Source organism: Chiloscyllium plagiosum, unplaced genomic scaffold, assembly GCF_037043375.1.
Source record: "Chiloscyllium plagiosum isolate Xiang-an unplaced genomic scaffold, Cpla_swu_hap1 HiC_scaffold_37, whole genome shotgun sequence".
Lineage (NCBI taxonomy): Eukaryota > Metazoa > Chordata > Chondrichthyes > Orectolobiformes > Hemiscylliidae > Chiloscyllium > Chiloscyllium plagiosum.
Genome location: NW_028270175.1, coordinates 33,691,862 through 33,718,865, shown reverse-complemented (window position 1 = coordinate 33,718,865; position 27,004 = coordinate 33,691,862). Strand labels below are relative to the sequence as shown.

General features: G+C 39.3%; 1 protein-coding gene across 8 annotated transcripts in view; it reads right to left on the bottom strand.

Moving 5' to 3' along the window:
* The window catches only part of disp3 (dispatched RND transporter family member 3), a 492,179-nt gene that overhangs the window by 75,595 nt on the left and 389,580 nt on the right, over window positions 1-27,004 (bottom strand). For 5 of the 8 annotated variants that reach the window (XM_087980574.1, XM_087980573.1, XM_087980579.1 and 2 more), the window contains 3 exons: window positions 16,264-16,445; window positions 14,331-14,492; window positions 4,723-4,884 (listed from right to left, as the gene is read on the bottom strand). In XM_087980574.1, the coding sequence (XP_087836700.1) occupies window positions 4,723-4,884; window positions 14,331-14,492; window positions 16,264-16,445 (506 nt within the window). The remainder of the gene's footprint in view (window positions 1-4,722; window positions 4,885-14,330; window positions 14,493-16,263; window positions 16,446-27,004) is intronic. The other 3 variants (XM_087980581.1, XM_087980580.1, XM_087980578.1) reach the window with 2 other exon arrangements.

The following is a 27,004-nucleotide window of genomic DNA, read 5'->3' as shown; positions in this document are numbered from 1 at the left end:
TCTGCTTTCGAAAATTCTGTTTTATTTAAATTTATCACCAGTTTTGCTTTTCATAGTCGTTCAAAGAGCTCTGCCAACTGTACCATGTGATCTTTCCAGGACGTATTAAAGATCACTGCATCGTTCAAATAGACGCACAGTTTGTTAACCCAGCCACAAGTCTGTTCATGAGTCTTTGGAATGTGGCGGGTCCGTTCTACATTCCAAAGGCATTACTTTGAACTGATGTAGCTCATTTGGGGTTACAAATGCAGAAATTTCTTTGCCATTTCTGACAAAGGTACCTGCCAGTAACCACGCATTAAGTCCAACTTAGTGATGTAACTGGCTTGTCCGACTTTCTTGACACAGTCCTCCAATCTAGAAATTGGATATGAGTCTGATTTTGTAATGGTGTTGACCTTCTGATAATCCACACAGAATCACTGAGTCCCATCCGGTTTGGGAACTAAGACGATTGGCGGACTCCAAACTCTCTGGCTTGGTTTGATGATGTTCTCGTCGAGCATGGCCTCACCTCTTTCTGGCCCTGTCTGGCTTTGAAAAGATTAAGCCGACAGGAGTGTTGTTTTATTGGAGCAGTATTCCCTATATCTACTTCATGTATAATAGCATTAGTCCTCCCCATCTGATTCTAGCATATGTCCTTGTACTGCAATAACAAATCTTTCAACTACGTTCTATGCTCCTGAGACAGATAGTTTACTGATCTATCCCACTTTTAAAGGACTTCTTCATTTTTTAAATCTATTTTGATTTGATTAGATTAGATCTGGATTTGATTCCTCACTTTGTGGGGCAGTAACTAACACCTGTTTCTCTAGTTCTTTCTCTCTAATATAATACAGATTGAACACGAGCACATGACACACTCGATACCTTTTTTTTCCTATCTGGCATCTTTACTAAATAGTTTACCTGCCTCAATGTTTTCTCAATTTGATAAGTACCACTAACCCTACCATTGGTAATAGTTCTAACATGCTATCCCCTCAGGAAAATGTTCCTAGTCTCAGAGCTTTTATCTGCCAACTGCTTCATTCTATACTGAGCTCTCTTTAGGTGGCGTTTAGCTAACTCACCTACTCAGTTTAATTGCTCCCTCACCTCCGATACATAATCTAAGTGTGAAATTTCCAACTTTGGTCCTGTCAATTTTTCTTTAATCAATTTCAAAGGGTCTCTCATTTCATGACCAAATATTAACTCAAAGGGAGTAAACTGAGTAGATTTGTTTGGGGCATCTCTAATGGCAAGCAATATGAATGGGATGCCTTTATCCCAATCATTCGGGTAATTCTGACAGTATGCTCTCAACATGGTCTTCAAGGTCTGATGCCACTTTTCTAAAGCTCCCTGGGATTCAGGATGATATGCACTGGATTTAAAGGGCTGTATATGTTAGCTATACATAATCTCCTTAAGCAGCCTCGCAGTAAAATTTGAGCCTTGGTCTGACTGAATCTTTCTGGGTAGCCCATACCATGTGAAGAAAGCTATTAACTCCTCTACTACTCATTTTGCCTTGATACTCCGTAATGTAGTTGCCTCTGAAAATCTGGTTGAGACATCCATTATGGTTAACAAATACCGGTTCCCTCCTGCTTAATTTAAAACCAGCAACACAGAAAAGATTTATCCTATTTGTTACCTATTTGAACTATTTAAAATAAAATATGAACAACTTTATTTCTTAAAGTATAACAGAGAACAATTAACTAACAACTATTAACAAGTCACTACTCTAACCTATCTTTTACCTTCCCTTCTATAATACCAGTTCGATAAAACTCCCAATTAAGATTTACAAAATAACATTTCTTATCTCAAAAACCAGGCAGCTTTCAGTTCTTCTATTTGGATTTTCCTATGTCTTCTTTTCTTCTTTTTAGGAATTTCTGTGTCACAGGTTACTGATCAAAAAGATATCTTTTAAGAGAGCTATTTTTCACACAGTCTGTTAGCTGCTGGGGCTTGGCAGTTCTCCTCTCAAATGTTCAATTTTCCCTGCTCTTATACCTCCCTAAAGCATTGTATTATGTTATTGGCTTTTAAGATTGTCAATATACTCAATTCAAACTTGATTGGAAATTGGTATTTTTCAGGGTAGAATTTAAACTGAATGGCCGAATTTGAATTTGTTCTTGTCTTCAGGCAACGAGTTAATTGAGTTGTTCGACCAAGTGTAACATTGTTACCTTATTGAGAACACTTGGTGCTATGTCTGGTAGTTCTGCTGCTTTTAACTCTCTTTAAAGGTATAGTTCACCCACATCTTCATAACACCTTAACACAGCATTGCCTTTTCATCTGAAACTGAACCTTCCCATTGACTAAATAAAGAAACATAAACAGCAATTACAACAAGCTTCAAAAAAGTGCAGCAATCCTTCCCACAATCCTTAGTGGTTAAGATAGTCCTTTTCCCATTTCAGTCCATAATCAAACATACAGAAAAAGGGTTTAGACTTTAAACCTGCACACTCATGCTGCATACATGCACACACACACAATTTCCAAAAGGGTCACAGTAAGTAAGTAATCTAATCTAATCTAATCTAAGTAGCAGTAGTAGCCTCAACTTACATTTACCTCACCTTCCAAATCAATTACACTCAAGTTGCCATCCTAGCTAGGATCATTTATTAAGTACTGAGTATTGTTGGTGTGGCTCTGTTCCAGACTGGACTTTGCATTTACTACATGATCCATGGGGAGAAATTTCTGATAGGTTCAACCTTCAGCAAATTACTTATTATAAATATGGTGCCACTTTCAACCCTATTTTCTGTTGACATTTTCAAGTAGAAACATTTTGTCATTACTGCAGACTTCTGTTCTTAATTAATCAGAAATATTTCAGACAAGATAAAACACTTGTTTAATTTAGTAAATAGAAACCAAATTTTCTGTACTCAGGTAACAATCATGTCAGTCACTATTAACAGCAGTTTTGAAAAATAATGGTGGCACCACTCTAAAAAGATGAAATCATGCATTAGAATTTAGAAAAACTAACAGATATATGATATAACACAATCAGTATATTCAATACATATTAACAGTGTGTTGTGATTTGTTCAACTTCAATGATGGTATGCTGAAGCTTGTGTGGTCATCAGCAATATGTGTGTATCTAACCTAAACCAGATCTGATGAGTCCCAACCAACTAATGATAAATTTGATCTCTGCTCACTTGCACCTTGAATAGGGTAATACATTTAGTGTTTTTCAGATATGAATTAATAATACTGTATAAGACATATTCTGTTACATGCTGTCATGTATCATCTCCTTTGTGCAAGTTAAAGCAGCAGTTTCTGAATTTCAGGTTGAGATCCAATTTCACGGCAGGTTGGCTTTGACTTGTGCCACTTTGGTATATTGACTGCAATTGTATTCTGGGATTATAAACTCAAATTGGGGTTAACTGCAAAGGCTTTGAAAGAACATAAAATTGGCTCATTCACAGAAAGCAATCACATGCAGACAAATCAGGGATAAGTTATTCTTTTCCCCTTATATTTTTAGTTTGCCTTTTGTTTCAGCATTGCAGAACTAGTAACTGCAATTTGGCATATTTCTTTCTAGAGATTACAGATGCAAAGTGTGCTGAAAATAAACAAATGTGGCAACCTTTTTCTGCCTTTATTTCAGGTCTGGCTTTTCTTCTTGCAGCTGCTTCAAGTTAAATGGAAGGCTCCAAAGTTTTCCAGAAAAGGTTCCACCCGTTTTCAAAATGCTTTTTGTTACCAATGGAAACAGCTGCTTGCCAGCTTGCTGAGCGATAGACCATTATCACAGTTACAGACCCAACCCCATGCTATGCTAAAATGGAAAAATTCAGAGCTTAGTTTTGGCACTATAGAACCAGAGGACCAGGTGAGTTTGCTATTTTTGAGATTCTCTGGATTTCTGCAGCAATGCTCCTGGCATTCGTCGAGATGCCTGTATGTTACTTGCAAGATATGTCATGGACATATTGCTTTGACATGTGTCTATCAAAAGTTACCAACAAGCTGGTTGACCTCTCAGTTTCTTGCAGCTTCCACGGGGATTGATGGTTGCAACTTCCTTTCACTTTGAAGATGCACATGTGAGAACATTTCTTCTCAGCATCTGTTTACAAAATGATCATTTCTCTAACTCATTTTCCATCAAAATCCTTGAGATTACAACCGACTGACAACTTTTATATGGACTCAACACATAAATACTGTGGAATAAGCTGGTTAATTTGGCTGTCATTATCGCGTACAGACCTCAGGAGGTCTGCATGGAAGAAAACAAAACTAGTGGGAACAAATTACTGCTGATGGTGAAATCTCTACTGAAAAAAAACAAATGCTGGAGATGACAGTGGCTCAGACAGCATCCATAGAGAGAGAGCAAACTAAAGTTCTGAGTCTAGATGACTCTACTGATGAAGATGTCATCTAGACTTGAAATGTTTGCTTGCTCTCTCTCCATAAAATTGGCAGGAACACTGGTTCCAAGTCACCTGTCATTCTGATTTGGAAATACATCAGCGTTCTTTGATTGTTGCTGTGTCAAATTTCCTCCACCACAGGGAAGGATGCAGTTCAAGATACCTTTCCACCATGACCTTCTTAAGAGCAATTAGTGATGGGGAATAAATGCATGAACTATCAGTGACATGCACATGTATTGAATGAATTTTTAAAAAGTGGTGCTAGTTAATGATTGATCCATGACTTTACCTGAGCATGTGATGCAGGAAATGCCCTCTGCACTGAGATTATACTTAAGATCGAGGAGAACCTGAATGTTGGTATCAGGACTGAACAGCAATGGTGCTCTGCTGGCAGCTCGCAGTTGGGTTGCAAATCCTATGGACATCACCAGGGTAATGATATAAAGGCCTGAAAGAATGAAAAATAGAACAAGGAAATGTGCTTTTTTGATTAGAAAATAATAGGTTTCGTTTCTAAAAAGTCCTCTGTGTAAGAGGGTAAATTCACTGATGTCACAAATCTGGTGTGCAGCTGTGTTTGAGCACAGCTTGGGGAAAACTGATGTGGTGTCATCACTTCATCTCCAAAATGAACTGGCGTGATAGCATTGGTGAATTTAGCATATGGTGTATTAATTTTTGAAAGAAATGTGAAATGACACATTTTAATATATCGTTAGTGCCTCCAAAATTACAATATAAAAATTTGAGCCAGGATATTCAGGAGTCAAATCAAGAAGCACTCCTAAACCCCAAATAATTGTCTCCCCCAATAGGCTGTTGAAGCCACCCAATAGAAATTTTCAGACCGATATCAATAGATTTTCATCAGGTAAGAGTATCAAGGAATATGGACAAAGGCAAGTAAGGGAAAGCACAGATCAGACATGATCCAATTGAATAGCAGAATAATTTCAAAGAACTGAATAACCTATTTCTGTTCCTATATTTCTATTAATATTAAACCATTAAATAATATATTTCACAAAAATCAGATATGACATGGGATTTAGCAAAGTATGTTTTAATGTGTACATGATAATCATAAAAATACCGAATTAATGTTCAACTCTAATTTAACCCCCCATAAGCTTAAATTGAGAAATAACCCAACAATCTTTGGTGTCTGACAGGCAAAGAATATTGGTTTACAGTAAGCTTCCATTAGTCCATATGCAATATTCACACATGAAGGAAATAGCAACATCATCTCAGTAAGGAGTTTAATAAGATGGTCATAGAGGAAGTGGGGTCCAGGATGTACTAGCTAGTTGGATAGAGATCTGACTGGGCAGCAGGGGACAGAGAGTAGTAGTGGAAGAGAGTTTCTCAAAATGAAGAACTGTGACCAGTGGTGTTCCACAGGGATCCGTGTTGTGATCACTGTTGTTTGTGATATACATTAATGATCTGGAGAAAAATATGGGCGGTCTGATTAGCAAGTTTGCAGATGACACTAAGATTGGTGGAGAAGCAGATAGTGAAGGGGACTGTCAGAGAATGCAGCAGAATGTAGTTAGATTGGAGAGTTGGGCGGAGGAATGGTAGATGAAGTTCAATCTGGGCAAATGTGAGGTGATGCATTTTGGAAGATCCAATTCCAGAGCGAAATATACGACAAATGGAAAAGCCCGGGGAATATTGATGTATAGAGAGATCTGGGTGTTCAGGTTCATTGTTGCCTGAAGGTGGCCACACAAGTCAGTAAAGTCGTCAAGTAGGCATACGGCATGCTTTCCTTCATCGGATGGGGTATTGAGTACAAGAGTTGGCAGGTCATGTTACAATTGTATAGGACTTTGGTTCAGCCACATTTGGAACACTGCATACAGTTCTGGGTCACCTCATTACCAAAAGGATGTGGATGCTTTGGAGAGGGTGCAGAGGAGGCTCACTAGGATGTTGCCTGTTATGGAGGGCGCTAGCTATGAAGAGAGGTTGAGTAGATTACGATTACTTCCATTAGAAAGATGGAGGTTGAGGGAGGACCTGATTGAGGTTTACAAAATCATGAGAGGTACAGACAGGGTGGATAGCAAGAGGCTTTTTCCTAGAGTGGGGGACTCAATTACAAGGGGTCACAAGTTCAAGGTGAGAGGGGAACAGTTTAAGGGAGATATGTGTGGAAAGTTCTTTATGCAGAGGGTGATGGGTGTGCGGAACGCATTGCCAACAGAGGTGGTAGAGGCGGGCACGATAGCGTCATAGAAGATATATCTAGACAGAGGCATAAATGGGCAGGGAGCAGGGGGATACAGATCCTTAGAAAATAGCTGACAAGTTTAGATAGAGGATCTGGATCAGCACAGGCTTGGAGGGTGAAGGGCCTGTGCTCTTGTGTTGTAATTTTTTTTGTTCTTTGTATCTCATTGTCTCCTCAGAATGATCTCTTTCATATTTCTTTCTAGAGACAATATCATCGTTATGAATTTGGCAGAGAGATGGTAACCATATAAAATATAAGACCATCAGATATAGTAGCAGAAATTAGGCCATTCAGCTCGAGTCTGCTCCACCATTCAATTATGGCTGACAAGTTTCTCATCGCCATTCTCCTGTTTTCTCCCCGTAACCCTTGATCCCCTTGACACTCAACAACCTATCTATCTCAGTTTTAAATTCAGTCAATAACCTAGTCTCCACAGCCTTCTGTAGCAATGAATTCCATAGTTCACCACTCTCTGACCGAAGAACTTTCTCCTTATCTCCATTCTAAAAGGTCTTCCCTTTACTCTAAGGCTGTGCATTAGTCTCTCTTATCAATGGAAACATCTTCCCAACATCCGGTCGGTTCACGCCATTCAATATTCTGTAAGTTTCAATTAGCTCTCCCGATATCCTTCTAAACTTCATCCAGTATAGACCAAAAGTCCTCAAACGTTCATCATATGTTAAGCTTTTCATTCCTAGGATCATTCTCATGAACTTCCTCTGAACATGCTTCAGGGCCTGTACATCTTTCCTGAGGTATGAGACTCAAAACTGTGCACAATACACCAAATGTGGTCTGATCAGAGTTTTATAGAGTCTCAGAAGTGTGTCCCTGCATTTATATTCAAGTCCTATCAAAACAAATGCCATAATTGCATTTGCCTTCCTAACTACTGACTCAACCTGCAAGTTTATCTTGAGAGAATCCTGGACCAAAACTCCCAAGTCTCTTTGCTCTTCAGATTTCTGAATTTTCTTCCCATTTAGAAAATAGACCATGCCTCTATTCGTCCTACCAAAGTGCATAACCTCACACTTTCCCACGTTGTACTCTATCTACCACTTCTTTGCCCACTCTTCACACCTGTGCAAATTCTTCTACAGCTTCCCTGCCTCCTCAATGCTACCTGTCCCGCTATCTACCTTTGTATCATCTGCAAACTTAGCCAAAATGCCCTTAGTCCTTTCATCGAGATGGTTAGTGTATAACGTGAAAAGTTGTGGTCACAACACTGACCCATGCGGAACACCATTTGTCACCGGCTGCCATCCTTTTATCCCCACTCTCTGCTTCCTGCCAGACAGCCAACTTCTATCCACATTAGCACCTTGTCTCTAACCCCATGGGCCCTTATCTTAATCAGTAGCCTCCTGTACAGCACCTTGTCAAAGACCTTCTTGAAGTCCAGGTAGATAACATCCATTGGCTCTACTTGGTCTAAGCTGCTCATTACTTCCTCAAAGAATTCTAGCAGATTTGTGAGGCATAACCTCCTCTTGATGAAACCATGCTGACTTTGTTCTATTTTACCATACATTTCCAAGTATTCTGAAATCTCGTCTTTCACAACAGATTCCAGGATCTGACCCACAACCGAGGTTAGGCTAATTGGTCTGTAAATTTCCGTCTTTTGCATTACTCCCTTTTTAAACAAGGATGAAAGTGAGGTCTGCAGATGCTGGAGATCAGAGCTGAAAATGTGTTGCTGGAAAAGCGCAGCAGGTCAGGCAGCATCCAGGGAACAGGAGAATCGACGTTTCGGGCATAAGCCCTTCTTCAGGAAGGGCTTATGCCCGAAACGTCGATTCTCCTGTTCCCTGGATGCTGCCTGACCTGCTGCGCTTTTCCAGCAACACATTTTCAGTTTTAAACAAGGGTGTCATGTTAGCGATTTTCCAATCCTCTGGGATCCTTCCTGATTCTAGTGATTCCTGAAAGATCACCACTAACACCTCCACTATCTCTTCAGCTATCTGTTGTGGTTCTGTTCGCCGAGCTGGGAATTTGTGTTGCAGACGTTTCATCCCCTGTCTAGGTGACATCCTCAGTGCTTGGGAGCCTCCTGTGAAGCGCTTCTGTGATGTTTCCTCTGGCATTTATAGTGATTTGTATCTGCCGCTTCCGGTTGTCAGTTCCAGCTATCCGTAGCAGTGGTCCAGGTCCAGGTCGATGTGCTTATTGATTGAATCTGTGGATGAGTGCCATGCCTCTAGGAATTCCCTGGCTGTTCTCTGTTTGGCTTGTCCTATAATAGTAGTGTTGTCCCAGTCGAACTCATGTTGCTTGTCATCTGAGTGTGTGGCTACTAAGGATAGCTAGTCATGTCGTTTCGTGGCTAGTTGGTATTCATGGATACGGATCGTTAGCTGTCTTCCTGTTTGTCCTATGTAGTGTTTTGTGCAGTCCTTGCATAGGATTTTGTACACTACATTGGTTTTGCTCATGCTGGGTATCGGGTCGTTCATCCTGGTGAGTTGTTGTCTGAGAGTGGCTGTTGGTTTGTGTGCTGTTATGAGTCCTAGTGGCGCAGTAGTCTGGTTGTCAGTTCAGAAATGTTTTTGATGTATGGTAGTGTGGCTAGTCCTTTGGGTTGTGGCATGTCCTCATTCCGTTGTCTTTCCCTTAGGCATCTGTTGATGAAATTGCGGGGGTATCTGTTTTTGGCGAATACATTGTATAGGTGTTCTTCTTCCTCTTTTTGCAGTTCTGGTGTACTGCAGTGTGTTGTGGCCTTTTGAACAGTGTCTTGATGCAACTTCTTTTGTGTGTGTTGGGGTGGTTGCTTTCATAGTTTAGGACTTGGTCTGTGTGTGTGGCTTTCCTGTATACCTTTGTGGTGAATTCTCCATTCGGTGTTCTGTAACACAAATTCCCAGCTTGGCGAACAGAACCACAACAACGAGCATTCGAGCTACAAATCTTCTCTTCAGCTATCTCCCTTGGAGATGATTAGTTGCCAAAGGAATGCAATCTTCTTGGAAATGTGCCAAGTCTCTCCATAAAATCTTAACAATCCTTCAGACCTTTCTGCTGACACTCAAATCCAGTTACAAATCAACCCTGAAATTTATCTTGCACACGTAGTGGGCATCACACCTGTCTACTCGCACCCAAGACCAGCAGTAGGTTTACAACCACCCCAGCCTATTCTTCACAGCAGAAGAGTGGAATGGCAAAGTTTTATTTTCAACCAGTTGTGAAGCATCCAGCAGTTTTGCACATAGTCAGCAGTAAGTTAATCCATTAGAAAAATTAACATGCAGTTGAAATCTTGACATCCATAATGTCAAATATATTAAACATTGGTACTTAACTTGGCATTGTAAATTTTATTATTGAAAGCTTCCTGCAATATTTTTAATAGTTTTAGGTTTTGTTCTGTTTGTATGCACTGGAAGATCATTAATCCTTGATATATTTTTGCACTTAAGAAAAATGGGAAGAAAAGGCTAATAGATTCTTAAATGTATTTTAAACAAGAAGCCTTATGTAAGCATCAAGGAAAAGCTTTGGCTTCTGAAAAAGTTTTCAATTGAGAGATTTTTGGTCAGTTGAGAACACAATGGAAATAAGCAGTACAAGTTTAGATCGTATCAATTTCTGAGTAAGTCAGCTGTATTTGAAACAAAGTTTCTTCCCTCATTTTTGTGCACTTATCATTTAATTGCTTCAATTTATAATTAAAATCCACCTCAGGTTAAAAAAAAGAGATAAATTATATCCTTCTCACCCACAGAAACAGAAGGGAAAGTGACTGATCCCACACCCCAGTTTCATGAGGGCTGCTAATCTAGTGCTAGTCATGTAGCTCTTTCTTAGATTTGCACTGACTTCAAGTGTGGTTTTGCAGCTGGGAAGGTAGGATTAGTAAATTTACCCAAAAGTCACATCTCAGAAATGGAATGAAATTCAAAAGAAAAACATAAATCAACTAGCTGTGGAGATGTTGATTCAACTGAAGAATACAGAAATAATAATAGAAGCAATTTCTGTTCCCACTGTGCACAGCTGACATGAGTTAAGCTTCAGTGCATTTATTCTCAGATGATCAAACAGAAATAATAGAAGAAAATTCTCCAAACAAAATCCCATGAACTGAATGTTATGAAGTAGAAATGGGCAAGGTGCTGTGGAACATTCATCAGCAAATTATCTTTGTATCATATCTTAGATTTCTCTATCTTCATTCCCCATTCTGTTCAGAAATTAAAACGTAGATTAAGAAATGAAAGCTTTGATGAACAGTAAGTCATTAATTGTATTAAATGATGAAGCATTTAGCAATTTTCAAAAATGAAAAGTGATTGAGGTAAGTGATATTAGGGACCATTTTTGAAAAATCTTTTATGGAGTTTATAGCATTTAGCGATTAGTGTTTCTGGCTGTTGCCCTAGTACAGTCCTCATTTCCCCTCCCTTAAGTCCAAAGGCTGAAAAATTGAACACTGGCAGACAAATGGATTAGCTATTTACTTCCAGATCTGCCTGGATAACATGTTGCTCTCTTCTGCAAAAAATAGCTTACTATTTCACAATTATTCTGGATAATTCAGGATTATTCTGGAATGCAAAGCAAAAATCCAGTTTATTTTCTTTACTGCAAGATGTCTCCTTAAACATCTTTCCCAATTTCTTCCAGTCTCTACAGATGATAAGAATGGCTCATGGATAGTTACCAAGATTGAAATCATCTAATTAGTTATGTCTGTCACTTCCCTCTCTTCCCCAACACACTGAACCATACCTACAATAAAATTCTCCCTACCCTTGACCTGAACATAATTTTTGTTTCTTACTTCCTGCCTTCTCTAAGCTCATCTCATTCATGAGATCCATTTTCTGTTGTCCTAAATAGCTGATCACCTAGACTCCCTTACTGGTTTGCATGTAAACAGACATAATTAATTGGTTGTTTCTCCTCAGTAGCTGTCCAACTTTGCTGCATATCTCTGCCTTCATCGCTCGCCTAAAAACAAACAACTTTTGACCCCGCTGGCTTTGCCAGTGACCACCCCATCTCCAATCTCCCTTCCCTTTCCAAAATCATTGAATGAGTAGTCACCTCCCAAATTTGTACCTAGCCTTCCTGGAACTCCATATCTGAATTCTCCAATCAGGTGTCTGCCCCTACAACTGTAACAAAACAGCTCTTATCAACATCAGAAATGACTTCATGTATTACTATACAAAAGCCAACCAACCCATCTTGTTTTTCTCAATCTGGCTGCAGCTTGTGACACAGTTGATCACATTACTCTCCTCCCCATTGTCATCTAGCTATTTGATATATTGAATTGCCTGGCTCCATTGTTATTTGTTTAATGGTAGTTATAAAATCATTATCAATGACCTTTATTCCCACCCCTGCAATTAATATCATTGGTATTGCCGAAACACTTATCCTTGGACTCTTCATATTTGTCATGTAAATATTGCCCCTCAGCAACATCATCCAAAAGCTGTTATAACTTCCACAAGAATACCGATGCAATTCAGATCTACCTCATGCCTGCCTAGCTCGACATCTGTTAGCTATTGAGTTGCTTATCCAACATCCTGTAACAAAAGAGCAGAGATTTCTTCTAATTCAACAATGGGAAAACTGAAGCCATTTTCTTCAATCTGTGCTCCAAACTCTACTTTGTCACCATAGATTTCATCCTTTTCCATGGCAACTATCTGAGGCTAGCTTGTCACAATCCCAGTGTTATAAATGACTTCAAGATGAGTTTTCAACTATACCCATTAAGCCAGCCTATTTACATTTCCATAAAATTGACCATCTCTATCTCTAAGGAGAAAGTGAGGTCTGCAGATGCTGGAGATCAGAGCTGAAAATGTGTTGCTGGAAAAGCGCAGCAGGTCAGGCAGCATCCAGGGAACAGGAGAATCGACGTTTCGGGCATAAGCCCTTCTCTACTCACATTCACTGCTGCAGAAACCTTCATTCATGCTTTTGTTACCTGCAGACCTGGTTCTTCCAGCACACTGTTAGTGGCTTTCCATCCTGAAACCTCTGTGAACATGAGTTCATTCAAAACACTGCTAATATGCACCTTGATGTCACTCATCTATCAGCCTTGAGTTGATCTATACCAACTCACTGTTATTTAATGGTTGAATTTAAATTCTTATCCTTGATTTTAAAATGCCTCCATAGTGATTTCTGTGCTTTGGATGCTTCAATCAGTTTACGTATTAAAAATATTTTACCGAAGTGGTCTTGATGGTGAGCTGGACAAAGAGACACAGAAATCTGTTTGTGGGCTCAACTTGATTTTACTAATAAATTATTCCTTATTAAAAACATCCTGCGAGCATTTCCCAGATTCCCACAATATTTGCTCTCTATTTGGCACATTTGCCTGAGAGAACATTACCCACACTGATTCATGTGTTTGAGCTGAATTGTTGGAATCTCCATCGTCTCTGATGTAGGGTTGGCTCTCTTCCACAAAAATGGGTCTTGCAGGTCAGGCTGGATCTTTTCCTCGGTCTTCTTGGTTTGCCACACGATCTTCTGCCATGAGACTTCCTTGGGAGTCTTCGCCGAGTCTTCAGTGACTGAGGGGATGGCACCCAGGAATGTGTTCTTCTCCTCATTTGCACCAGATATTGCAAAATATTGTGTGGCCTTTGGCCAAAGGGGTCATGAGCTGGGTTCAAATCGTCTGACGGTGTCAAGCTAATACCACTCACTGTTGCCCTCAAGCAATCAAGATGCCAGGACATCTAATTGACACTTATCTAATACACAACCATTGGGGTGATTTCAACTGGTTCTCCTTGAACATTTGTAAACTCTTTGTTCTGGGTTTCCACTGTTCTCTGTAGCTGATTACTGATGGCTGCTATTTAATTTAGTTTGGCCAATGTTCTGTCAGGCATGATTTCTCCAGCTGTGGGTCAATATAGAATGTTTAATTTGACCACAATAGCCTCAGCCTTTCCTCTTCTAGCTCTGCAATACTTGGGGATAGCTACACTCCTTTAATTCTGATCTCTTGTGCCTTCAGTTACCTTGGTACTATGTTCTGGAATTCCCTTCCTAATCTGGTGATTAGGACAGCTACCTGATGAAGGAGTAGCACTTCGAAAGCTAGTGCTTCCAAATAAACCTGTTGGACTATAACCTGGCGTTGTGTGATTTTTAACCTTGTATACCCCAGGCCAACACTGGCACCTCCAAATCATGACTTCCTAATCTTTAAATCTTTATTTCACTTTCCTCTCTTAACACATTGCTTAAAACCTATCTTTATGGTTAAGTTGTTGGTTGTTGTGGCTCTGGTTGTTATATTTATTTTGTAATGTTCCTGTGAAACAATTTGGGATGTGTTATTATGTTACAGGTTCATTTATAAACACACAGGTTTGGCCTTGGGGCAATTTCCACAACAGTGATTACAATTCAATAAAAATATGTAATTGCCTGGAAAGTGCATCGGGGCATCCTGAAGTCATGAAAGACACTATATAAATGCAAACCTTTTCTTCTTTCCATAACTGAAAAAGTGAATATATTTGCACTATTTCTTCACGTGCATAAGATCAACACTTTACTTAAAACTTGTTAAAGGTCTGCTCTCTCATTTTGGATTGAAATAACATTAACAATTAAATCATAATCAACTTAATTCTTACCTAAAATGACCCATTTACTCTTTACTGCAGGAAGCGCAACAAAGTGGTAAAGTACATCTTGCAGTCTTGTTATCAGTTGACCAGGATTATGTCTTCCATCTTCAGGTGGAGGTGCCTCAGGCACCAGTGAAACCAAAGGCACATCCCCATTGTCTAATGAAGCTTTAGAAAAAAAAGTAATGAACTATTTTAAAATAGTTATAACAAAATATAGCCGATAATTGATTTTAAATCATGGAAATGGTCCACAATTTTCTGCCTCAAAATCAACAAATCTACTCAATATTGTTTCAAATAAGTACTGAATATTCAAACATATTTAGTTGAACATCAAATGAACATTGGTGAAAATTCAAATTGTTGTTCTGAGCTGTTCCTTTAAGAGTAGGCAAAAGTGAGGACTGCGGATGCTGGAAACCAGAGTTTAGATCAGAGTGGTGCTGGAAAAGCACAGCAGGTCAGGCAGCACCTGAGGGGCAGGAAAATCTATATTTAGGGCAAAAGGGCTTTCGCCTGAAACATCGATTTTCCTGGTCCTCAGATGCTGCCTGACCTGCTGTGCTTTTCCAGCACCACTCTGATCTAAAAACTGTACCTTTAAAAGTGTCCAGGCTTAAGACTTGGTTCTACTGCTGTAGCATTGCTTCCTCTAAGAGGCCAGTGAACCCATCCTAATAACCTAACAAAGGATACTTGTAAAATGACAATTATCTGCCAGGTTTTATTTTGCTGAGATGTCTCTAAGAACTTACTAATTAATTAAGATGCTGCAATGGAAGAAAAGCAGCAAACTTGCCAATTGCTCTGGCTTTGAAGTCTTCCTCAATCAACAGCACCAAAAACAGCTAGGTTAACTGATCTGACTATCTGGGGGACATGTATACTACAGAATGGTTGCTGCATTTGCTTAAAGAACAGTCACTGCATGCCAAATTCTTCAGTGATTGTAACAATTTAGAGGTTTATGTGCTAAGGTGCTATAATAATGTATTACTTACATAGAAACATAAAAACAGGAGTAGGTCATTCAATCCTGAGAGCCTGTTTGGCCATTCTAGATCATGGCTGATCTTTTATTTCTGTTCCACTGTCTTGTGCTATTCCCATACATGTGATGTCATTAGCATTCAGAAATCTGTTGATCTCTGTCTTGAAAACACTCAATGACTAAGCCTCCCCAGCCTTTGAGGTAGAAAATTCTGAAGATTCACTACTCTCTGAGTGAAGATGTTCCTTCTCATCTCAATCCTAAATACTTGTCTCTTTTTCTGAAACTGTGCCCCTCGATTCTAGACCTTCATGGTCAGGGCAAACATCCTTTCTGTAACTACTGTCTTGACGTTTAAAAATTTTGTATGCTTTGATAAGGTAACTTTGCATTTTTCTAAACTTTACAGAATTCGAGCCCAGTTTCCTCAATCTCTCTTCTTTAGTCCTGTGGCAAATATATCCTTTGTCAGGTAAGGGGACCAAACCTGCACGTAACTCTCCAGGTGCAGACTCAAAAAGGCTCTATAAAACTGAAACAAAACATACTTATGTACTCAAAGTCTCTCATGATAAAGACAAAAACTATTTGCTTGTGGCACCTGCATTTAACTTTCAGTATATACAAGGATAACCAGATAATTTTGGCATCAACACTTTCCAATTTCTCACCATTTAAAAGAATTTCTGCAACTCTGTTCCTCCTATCCAAGTGAATAACTTCACATTTACCTACATTGTATTTCATCAGCCAAGTCTTTGCTCACTCAATCAGCCTTTGCCTCCTTATAGTTCAAATTGCCACCTTGTTTTGTGTTGTCCACAAAGTTGGAATTTTAAGTTTTAATTTTAACTTAATTTGGTCTCCATATCTATCATTTCACAGTGCTTTGTATAATTTAATCACATGCATGTAATGGAAATTAGAGTGTTTTTATACATTAACCTCCAGGAAGAAAGGAAACACCTGCTTCTTCATCAATGGATAGAAGAGGAATATCATCATCCAAGTACTGAAGTATCCCACCAATCACCAATAAATCCTGGTCTGTGACTAGAAGTGATTGATCACACTCTCCTGAATTCTGGGTTGTGTTGCTATCTTTCTTCTTACACATACTTTGGCAGCTGAAACAGAAGGTTAAACATGAAATGTACCATCAAAACATAGGGTTTTTGATTCTAACACTTGTACTACCATTCCAAATGGTAGGTAATTCAGCATAGACCAAGGACTGAATTCAGAAACTTCCTGTTCAACTCTTTAAATATTAAACTGTGCTGCATTGTTTATGCGCTAAAAATAAAAAAATTGAAATGTCAACAGTTACTTGTCTATCTGGGAGAGATGCTTTCACACTTGTGTATTCTCTGATGATCAGAAATGCAACCAATCAGACCTTTGTTTAATAATTTAACAGAAACAGAATAACATGTTTATAAATAAGGGAAAAAAGTCAGCATTTTTCTGATACTGCACTTATTGTGTACCTGTTGGACAGTTGGAACTTGGTCATAGCAAAATATTTCCAAGAAGACAGTAGAAAATGATTGAGGGATTTCCTCACAGCCTCCCTTAAGGGTCAAATCACGGTGCTGATTCATGCGAGTTCCTGGTTTGTGACTGACCAAGATGGAAATAATTCATTTGATAAGGCATCGAATACAGTGAGTGGAATCCCCTGGGCCTGTCTGGAGCTTTGAGAAAGTGGTCCATGAATTTAAGTGGATTGGAGGCTAAATTTAAGTGCCCTGATGGTCAGGAACTTCATTTGCATTCATTGGCATCCATGAATATTCATGACTGCCCCAGACTACTAGGAATATATTTCATGGGCACAGTGTGAGTGACTTGGGGTTTAGGTGTATGGTTATCCAGGAGCTGGATTAGGATTTTTTGGCCTAATAGTTCCTGGATACATATCCATGTTAGCAAGATGGAACAGTTGAAGTCCCAGCTCTGGCTCAGAATAGGAGGCATTTTTGAAGGAGTTCTGGTGAGGAGGAGAATTGCTCATCACAAGTTCAAATGTTCTAGACAATTTCCAAAGAATCAATATTTTGGGACATCTGAGGGATAGTAAATAGTTTGTCTGAGTGAGAATAATTGGGCTACAGTGATATTCATTGCATAAGGTTTTGATCAAGTTGGTAACTGGGTTTTGATAATTGGGAAGAATGTTGTGTAGAATGAAAATTAACATACATATATATGAATTATAAGCAGAAATAGGACATTCAAGAAGGTCATGGTTGATTTGTTTGTGTTCTGAATTCCACATTGCCATGTTTCCAGAAAACTATGATTTCCTTGCTTAACAAGATTCTGTCTACCTCCATATAAATATTCAATGACTCCAAGTCCATTAGGTTTCTGAGGCAGAGTTTTGAAATTGCAATAGCCTTAGAGAAAAATGATTTATTGATCCCTGTTCTAAAAGGGCGACTTCTAATGTTAAAAAAAAGCCTTTAAACATCCATTTTGTCAAGAATATTCAGGATCTTATAAATTTCAATCAAATCAATACTTACACTTCTAAACTCGAGTGAAAACAGACCCAGAGTGAAAAATCTTTCCTCATTAGATATACTGCTCATGCTAGGAATCAATATAATGAAAGCAGAAAAAGCTGAAGAAACTAAGCAGGTGTGAATGCGTAGTTTATTGTTTTCTACTCTTCTTTCTTGGATAGCAGGGTTATATTTGTTGCTTTTCAGTTAGATGGAACTTTTCCAGAAACTAAGAAATGTTGAAAATAAGAAATATTGGAAAATTAACACCAACACACCTGCTCTAATGAGAATGAGAGAGCGGGAGTCTTACATTGGATTCAAGGGATTAGATTAGATTCCCTACAGAGTGGGAACAGGCCCTTCGGCCCAACAAGTCCAAACCGACCCTCCGAAGAGCAACCCACCCAGATCCATTCCTCTACATTCACTCCTGACTAATGCACCTAACACTATGGGCAATTTAGCATGGCCTAACCTGCACATCTTTGGACTGTGGGAGGAAACTGGAGCACCCAGAGGCAACCCATGCAGACATGGGGAGAATGTGCAAGCTCCACACATTACAGTTGCCCGAGGCGGGAATTGAACCCGGGTCCTTGGCACTGTGAGGCAGCAGTGCTAACCACTGAGTCACTGTGCCACCCCAACCTCAAACAGTCCTTCAAAATGGGCAAAGGTAAGTCAAAACAGACTGTGATCTCTTGTAACTACAAAGATCAGAAGAGGCTGACAGACACTCAGCAGCAATCCACCCTTCTGTGGATTACGTCCCAATCTGCAAATAAAAAGTCAGTTTCAACTCTACTGAAGTGTGCTCGTGAGACCGAACATTCTCTTGTTTGGCAGCCTGGCATTGGCCACTGTTAAAATGATAGTTGAAGAACTAATCCATAGTCATATCTGTGCTGAAGGTAAAGGGGGACCTGGCCTCACTGAGCACTGAGCACATACAAACAGGAACAGGACAACAAAAGTCATCTCTCTTATTCTGAATACCGGAAATCAATCAGAGTGGAAAGGAATCAGAAATAGAGAATCTGAACAAAATGTAAAACTGAAGACATAAAACATGCAATACCCATGCACATAAATTAGAAATTTAGGTGAGTTCAAAAATACAAATGTTTAAAAAAAACTGATCAATCTCTAAATCTCTACATCTCCCGTTTCTTCACTATTTAGTAATAAATCCAAAGTTTTGCTCTCCTGATAATTAACACCTTCTTTTCTCACTTTGTTCCATTTTAGAAATCTGTGAAAATTCTTGCTGTTTTACATTTCTAGCTTACTTACTTTCATGCTTCAACTTATTTATCCTGATGGTTGTTTTAGCCATTCTCTGTTCATCTTTGGATTTCAGTCATTTGGTTTGCCAAACACCTTTGTACAATTGTATGCCTTATCCATAATTCTGATGCTTTCTGTAACTTTTTCAGTTAACCATAGAATGCCTATAGTGTGGAAGCAAGCCATCTGGCCCATTGTGTCTTCACTGACCGTCTGAAGAGCATCCCACCCAGATCCAGCTCCCTACCCTGCACATCTTTGGACCGTGGGACGTAACCGAAGCACCTGGAGGAAACCCATGCAGACACAGGGAGAACGTGCAAACTCCACACAGATTGTTAACCGAAGGTGGAATTGGACACAAGTCTCTGGTATTGTGAGGCAGCAGTGCTAACCACTGAGCCACTGTGCCGCCCCATACCATGGATGGTATGTCTTCTTCTTGGAACATTGAACAGTACAGCACAGGAACAGGCTCTTCAGCCCACCTATGTCTGTATTAATCATGATGGCATTCCAAACTTATCCCATCTGCCTACACTTAGTTTGTATCCCTCTATTCCTTGCTAGATTCGTGAGTCTAAATCCGTCTTAAACTTTGCTACCATATCTGCAAATGTACTTACTATGAATATTCTGAAATATTCCTTTGAATGCTTGCCATTGTATCTCCACTAATCTATCTCCTAGCCTAATATCTTAGTTCACTTCAGCTATTTCTACTTTCATGTCCAATGGTTGCGCTTACTCAAATTTAAAATTCAAGTCTCACACCCATTTTTCTCTCTTTCAAACTGGATGTAAAACTCGGGCATATTATGACTATTGTTACCTAGCCCACTGATTCGAGTGTAAACTCATTGACTTCCAGGTCTGGATGAGTACAGAATTGTAAAAGGCAGAAAATACTTGAATAAGAGAATTGCATTTTTTGAAGAAGTAACAAAGAAGGTTGATGAAGAAAATTAATTGAATTTCTAAATTAATTTTCATAAAAGACTACATAACACAACACTGAAGATCACAGAATAGGATGGAGAGTGTCAACTTGGAAGAAACAGTATTTAACGATGAAAAACAACAAGGTATGGTAAATGGCTATTTTTCAGAATGGAGAATGATGAACAGTTGGGTTCCACACGGCCACTTCTGATTTTTCCATCTTTTATTTTTCATTTCAAATATTCATCCAATTCCATTTCAAATAACATTTTGCTCTTTGTATGAATAGCTATTTGTAATTAAACATTTGTAGTAATACCTATGTCCAGAGGGAACCAGCAGTTTATAAATATTGGGCAGGATTTTCCATGTTGGATGGGCTCTCATAACCCAATTGGGTACCATAAGATTTCTTCTATTATCTAATAACAAACCATAGTGTGTGCCCTCCTCAGTGACAATGTTCTAAATCAGGGATAATAAATATTTCACTACTAATCTTTCAAAACTTCTAATAGAACATTTCTCAACTTTCTGTTTGAGTTTAAAAAAAAATTCAAAATTCTTTTCCCATATCAACAGTTTTTTTTATTGCTGGTATCATTGAGTAGATGCTTGTACTTTTCGTGGCTCTAATACCTGTTTTGTAATGAATGCTCAAAGCAGTATGTAACACTCCAACTTGGCATCAACAATGACTTGCATAAATTTGACGTGAATTTCTTGCTTATGGGCTTTTGACCTGTACTCCATGTAGATTAAGCTATCTGCATCTCTACATCTCTCGGCTCCCTCATTATCCGAAGATCTTTGAGTGCAATTTTATTCTGAACAATAGTTTAAGGCAGACAATTTTGAATAGGCAGTTTATTTTTAATATCACAATTTGAATTTCAATTGAGTTCATTTGAAAATTCAGTGGGTTGTATAATAGGGGGTTGATTTGATATTTTCTGCTTTACACTGATGTTCAAAATCAAAATTACTCCTTTGATGTTTAAGATACGCCTCTTTTAACTGCTTTTCATTTAACTTACAGCTTCACATTTGTCTGCATTGAACTTCATCTGACACTTAATTGCTCAATTTGCTAAGCAGGTCTTTCTTCTGTAAAATCTTGAACTCTCCCCTTAGTTTTCCCTGCTCTTGAATTTCATGCGATCAGGAAGCTCAACATAACTCCTTTTTACCTATGTTCATCTATGAATGGAATAAGTAGATCCTTGGCACTGCATCTTAAAGCCCTTGAGAAGATGCAAAGAAAACTTACTACAAATTATACCAGGATGAAGAATGTCAGTTATGTTAAGAAACCAGAGATTCTGAGATCTATACCTACAACAGAAAATGTTGAGTGGCAATTTAATAGAGATGATTAAAATCATAGAAAATGATGATTGTGTAGGCTAGCAACAGAGGTAATCAGAGGACACAGATTGAGGACAATTGGTAGTAGTATCAGATTTTTTTTTACACTGAGTTCTGATGATATGGAATGCACTATTAAAAGGTTGGTGGAAGCAGATTGAATTGTAACTTGCAACTAGAATTTAAATATACTTGAAAAGGAAAGAAAAACTGAGTTCTTATTGAAGAAATTTTTGGGCGGCATGGTGGCACAGTGGTTAGCACTGCTGCCTCACAGCGCCAGAGACCCGGGTTCAATTCCCGCCTCAGGCGACTGACTGTGTGGAGTTTGCACGTTCTCCCCGTGTCTGCGTGGGTTTCCTCCGGGTGCTCCGGTTTCCTCCCACAGTCCAAAGATGTGCAGGTCAGGTGAATTGGCCATGCTAAATTGCCCGTAGTGTTAGGTAAGGGGTAAATGTAGGGGTATGGGTGGGTTGCGCTTCGGCGGGGCGGTGTGGACTTGTTGGGCCGAAGGGCCTGTTTCCACACTGTAAGTAATCTAATCTAATCTAATCTAAATATGGGAATGGAATCAGTTAGATAGCACCTGTAAAAATGTCAGCAAAAAGCATGGTGGATTAAATTGCCAACGTGTGTGTTGCATCATTTTATACTTCTACAATCTGTCATATCCAAATCTCAACATAAAGAATGGATATTAATACAAGTTTTGGAAAAGCTGTACACATATAGTGTAATATCAAAGTAAGTCTTGTTTTCAGAATTGAATAATGGAATAAAATTGGCAAAAAAAATTGTTTGACCTCTCCTTCCACTCTACAGATGAAGTTGATGTCAAACCTGCCTCTGCTCCAGCAATCTGTCCAATAGCCACTTAACGCTTGGAGAATTGTGGCTCAGAGCAAGACCCCTTATCCATTTGGGAAGCAAATTGTGCCTCCAAGAGCTCTTAGTTGGTCAAAACAAGAACAGTGGCCACTGCCAGGAGTAGACCCAATGTCATATGGTCAGATAGGTAGGTAGGTGAGAGGCTTGATGGGGAGAAATTGAAGCAGTGGGGGCTGAAAGGGTAGGGATCAGAAAGCCAGCCATGAGAGAAATTACTGAGATGAGGGAATGAGCCACCTTCCACCCTGCCTCCCAACTGGCTGCTTATAACATTGCAGTGGGTTCATATTGGGAGGAGGGGTGTAGGTGCTGGGAATGCTTCCCATGGCATCATACTTAATTTACACATCCCAATCTGCTCCTGGTGAGAGAGTAAAATGTTGTCCATAAATTTGTTTTTCTCTTCAGATTTATCTATACGTAAGGTCCAAATGAAGGCCACCTAATTGCCCAAACTAATGATAATGGTCACTGATGAACTAGAGGTTATTATTTTTGTACCTTTACTGACAAAATAAACTGAAAAATTATTATTGGATTAAGGCAACTTTCACATTTAATGTCCTATGCATGGAAAAGTTATAGGTACACAAATTAGCTCATCATCAATGCTGAGATCAAGCAACAATTTTACTGAATTGGGAAATATTCAAAGGCAAATTTTGCATTCCTAACATGGTATTGAGACTAATAAGCTGTTGCATGCAGTGTTGTAACAATGATTATTTTCTTGCCTTCTTTTCATAACTTTGGTGGTTGTTTTGCACTTAGGCAAAGGGCCTAAGCCCAAAGTTTCTCAATTTAAAAAAAGTTAGATCAGGAAGATGACCCCTTGAAGAGGCAATTAACTCAAGTGGTTGGATAGAAGACCTAACATGATCTCAAAAAATGGGAGAATAGGCTGAAATAGCTAAGGCTTTCCTTCATATTTTATATTTTCTATTTTTCTGGGTTACAAATTAATGCCTATAAAGCAAAGTAAATTTTTAATGTATTGTGAAAGACATGTTTGGCCAAATGACTGATACTGTAATCAAAAGCTTGAGAAAAACATTATGGATGTTGCTGTAAACAGTTTGATCCTATTTATCTCTAACTTCAAGTAACTGTACATGAATTACGAATCTGTTAAAGGAATAAACATTTATACAAGAATCATATAAATGGGGAACAAAAAACAATTCTTTAGTCACAAACAGAGAAAGCTTCTGCAGCTTCAAATTAAAAATAACATATTGTCCAATTAATAACACATCAAGTGGATGATCCCAACCAGCATTCTTACGTGCGGCAAGTCCCTTTATTTACTAATTAACTCTTTGTGCAAATTGTCATGCTGTACACAAAATAAGTTATACAGTTGGGCACTGGTGGTTTTTACATCACTGCTACTCCACAAGCACTTCCTTTGAAAGGCTTCAAATGGTTTGACAAATTTAATGGAAAGGGTTAAAAAAAGCTACAAAAATAAAGAAACAACTTGATGCTTCATGTCAGAAATCTATAGAATTAAAGTGAAAGTCATTTACATTAACAGATGTCCAAGGGAGAAGTGAGACACAATTACCTATATTATTTTTATTTTAGAAAACAAGATAATGCAGGACAACAGCAAATTGAAATAGCAGGAAAGTAGATGGGAAGACCAAACAGTGAAAAATCAGGAAAGACAATGGTAATCAAAAAGCAGTGATCAAGCAACACCAAATCTGTAGTTTAAATTGAAATGCTATAGATTGCAGCAAATAAGTTGACCAATGAAGCTGAACAAAATCCTTCCAAACGTGGGGTACCTTGTTAGCAGAGTACAAAAGATTTTTGTAGATTCCTTAGTGTGTTATTTATCCTATTGGTGAGTTGTGGTGTGGGGTCAAATTCCTTCATTTGGTAGGTGTTGATATCTGCAAGTAGTTGTTGTGCTTTTTGGATGTAATCAGATTTATCTAGGATGACCGTCATTCTGCCTTTATCTGCTGGTAGTATGATTATGTTCTTATCGTTTCTTAGTGATTTCAGTGCTTCCCTCTCCTTGGTGTTGAGGTTATGTGTTTGTCTTTTCCTTGTTATCAGGGGTACGATACTTTGTCTCACTGTTTGTTGTGTCTCTTCTGTCAGTCCATTGTTCCTGAGTGTGCATTCTAGTGCTGCTAGGAAGTCTGCTGTCTTGGCGTCCCTGTGGTTGTAGTTGTGTTCCTTGGCCAGTATTGTTCTTTCCGTGTGTGTGAGCTGTCTGTGGGAGAGGTTTTTAACCCAGGTGTGTGTTGTCGTGTCCTCTTTGTTGTGTGTTAGTTTGGCCATTTTTTCTTTTAGTGCCTTTTTTTTGCGGTGTGTTGTCCTGTTCTGTCCTATGGTGACAGCCTGTTCTATGGTCCGGGTCCATTCACGATTAGTGGTTTTTGAAATTAACGACTTTTGGCGCGCAATTTCTTGTTTGTACTTGTGGAGTCGTTTGTGCGCGTCTACAAAAGGAATCTACAAAAAAACGGACAGATAACCAGAGCTGACCTACAAAGAATGAAACCGGAAAGCAACAACACCCCCAGATTCTATGGATTACCTAAAGTACACAAACCAGACATCCCACTCAGACCCATAGTATCACTACCAGGGACACCATCATACAAACTGGCCAAAGAACTACAACAGAAACTGAAACACCTGGTCAGCGGATCCAAACACTCTATACAATCAACACAGGAATTCTTGGACATCATCAGAAATATACACATAGACAAAGAAGAAACCATGATATCATTCGACGTGACGGCACTGTTCACTTCGATCGACAAAACCCTAGCCAGAGAAACAATAGCCAACCTACTGGACATACAGAACAGAAAACAGGACGCTGAACCTATCAACAAAGACGGCATACTTAAACTACTGGACTTGTGCCTCACAACACACTTCACATTCAACAACCAGATATACGAACAAATCAACGGAACACCCATGGGATCACCAATCTCGGGACTCATAGCAGAGGCAGTTATGCAAAGGTTAGAACAAACAGTCCTACCACAAATTCAACCCAAACTCTGGGTCAGATATGTCGATGACACGTTTGTAATCATTAAGAACACGGAAATAGAAAAAACACACCGGATCATCAACGCCACACTCACAGGAATCCGATTCACGAGAGAAGAAGAAAAGAATAGCCAACTCCCATTCCTAGACGTGATGGTACAGAGAACACCGAACGGAGAATTCACTACAAGGGTATACAGGAAAGCCACACACATAGACCAAGTCCTAAACTATGAAAGTAACCACCCCAACACACACAAACAAAGCTGCATCAGGACACTATTCAAAAGGGCCACAACACACTGCAGTACACCAGAACTGCAAAAAGAAGAAGAGGAACACCTATACAAGGTATTCGCCAAAAACGGATACCCGCGCAACTTCATCAACAGATGCCTAAGAGAAAGACCACGGAACGAGGACATACCACAACCAAAAGGACTAGCCACACTACCATACATCAGGAGCATCTCGGAACTGACAGCCAGACTACTGCGACCCCTAGGACTCATAACGGCACACAAACCAACAGCCACGCTCAGACAACAACTCACCAGAACGAAGGACCCGATACCCAACATGAGCAAAACTAATGTAGTGTACAAAATACCATGCAAGGACTGCACAAAACACTATATAGGACAAACAGGAAGACAGCTAACAATCCGCATACATGAACATCAACTAGCCATGAAACGACACGACCAGCTATCCTTAGTAGCCACACATGCAGACAACAAGCAACATGAATTCGACTGGGACAACACTACTATCATAGGGCAAGCCAGACAGAGAACAGCCTGGGAATTCCTAGAGGCATGGCATTCATCCACAAACTCCATCAACAAACACATCGACCTGGACCCAATATACCAACCACTACAGCGGACAGCTGAAACTGACAACCGGAAGCGGCAGGGACAGACCACTATAAACACCGGAGGAAACATCAAAGAAGCGCTTCGCAGGAGGCTCCCAAGCACTGATGATGTCGCCTAGCCAGGGGACGAAACGTTTGCAACAAAAACTTCCAGCTCGGCGAACAGAACCACAGCAACGAACACCCGAGCTACAAATCTTCGCACAAACTTTGAATGCAGCACCTCACATTTACCTGAATTAAACTCCATCTGCAACTTTGCAGCTCATTGGAAATGGGTGGCCAATTTGTGCACAAGTTTCCACAAGAAAAACAAATAAAAATGGATTATCTACTCATTTGTTTAATGATATTGTTTGAGGCATACATGCTGATGAGGATGCCAGGATAAACTGTCTCACTTGTCTTCAAAATTGACCCATTTTACTAAAAGGTATTTCAGATAATTTACATAATGAAAGGAATCTAAATGATCTTGTCCCGTGTTCACCTTAAGGAGGCATTGTAGTTGTTTAGAATATCGAACGGTACAGCACAGTCTAGTCCCTTCCGCCCACAATGTTGTACCGAGCATTTGTCTTAATCTAAGGTCAACCTAACCTACATACCCCTCAATTTACTGCTATCCATGTGCTTGTCCAGCATTCACTTTAATGTCCCTAATGTCTCTGACACACGCAACAGGTTTAATTGGAAGCACACTAGCTTTTGGAGCATCGCTCCTTCATCAGGTGATAGTGGAGGGCTCAATCCTAACATACAGAATTTATAGTAAAAA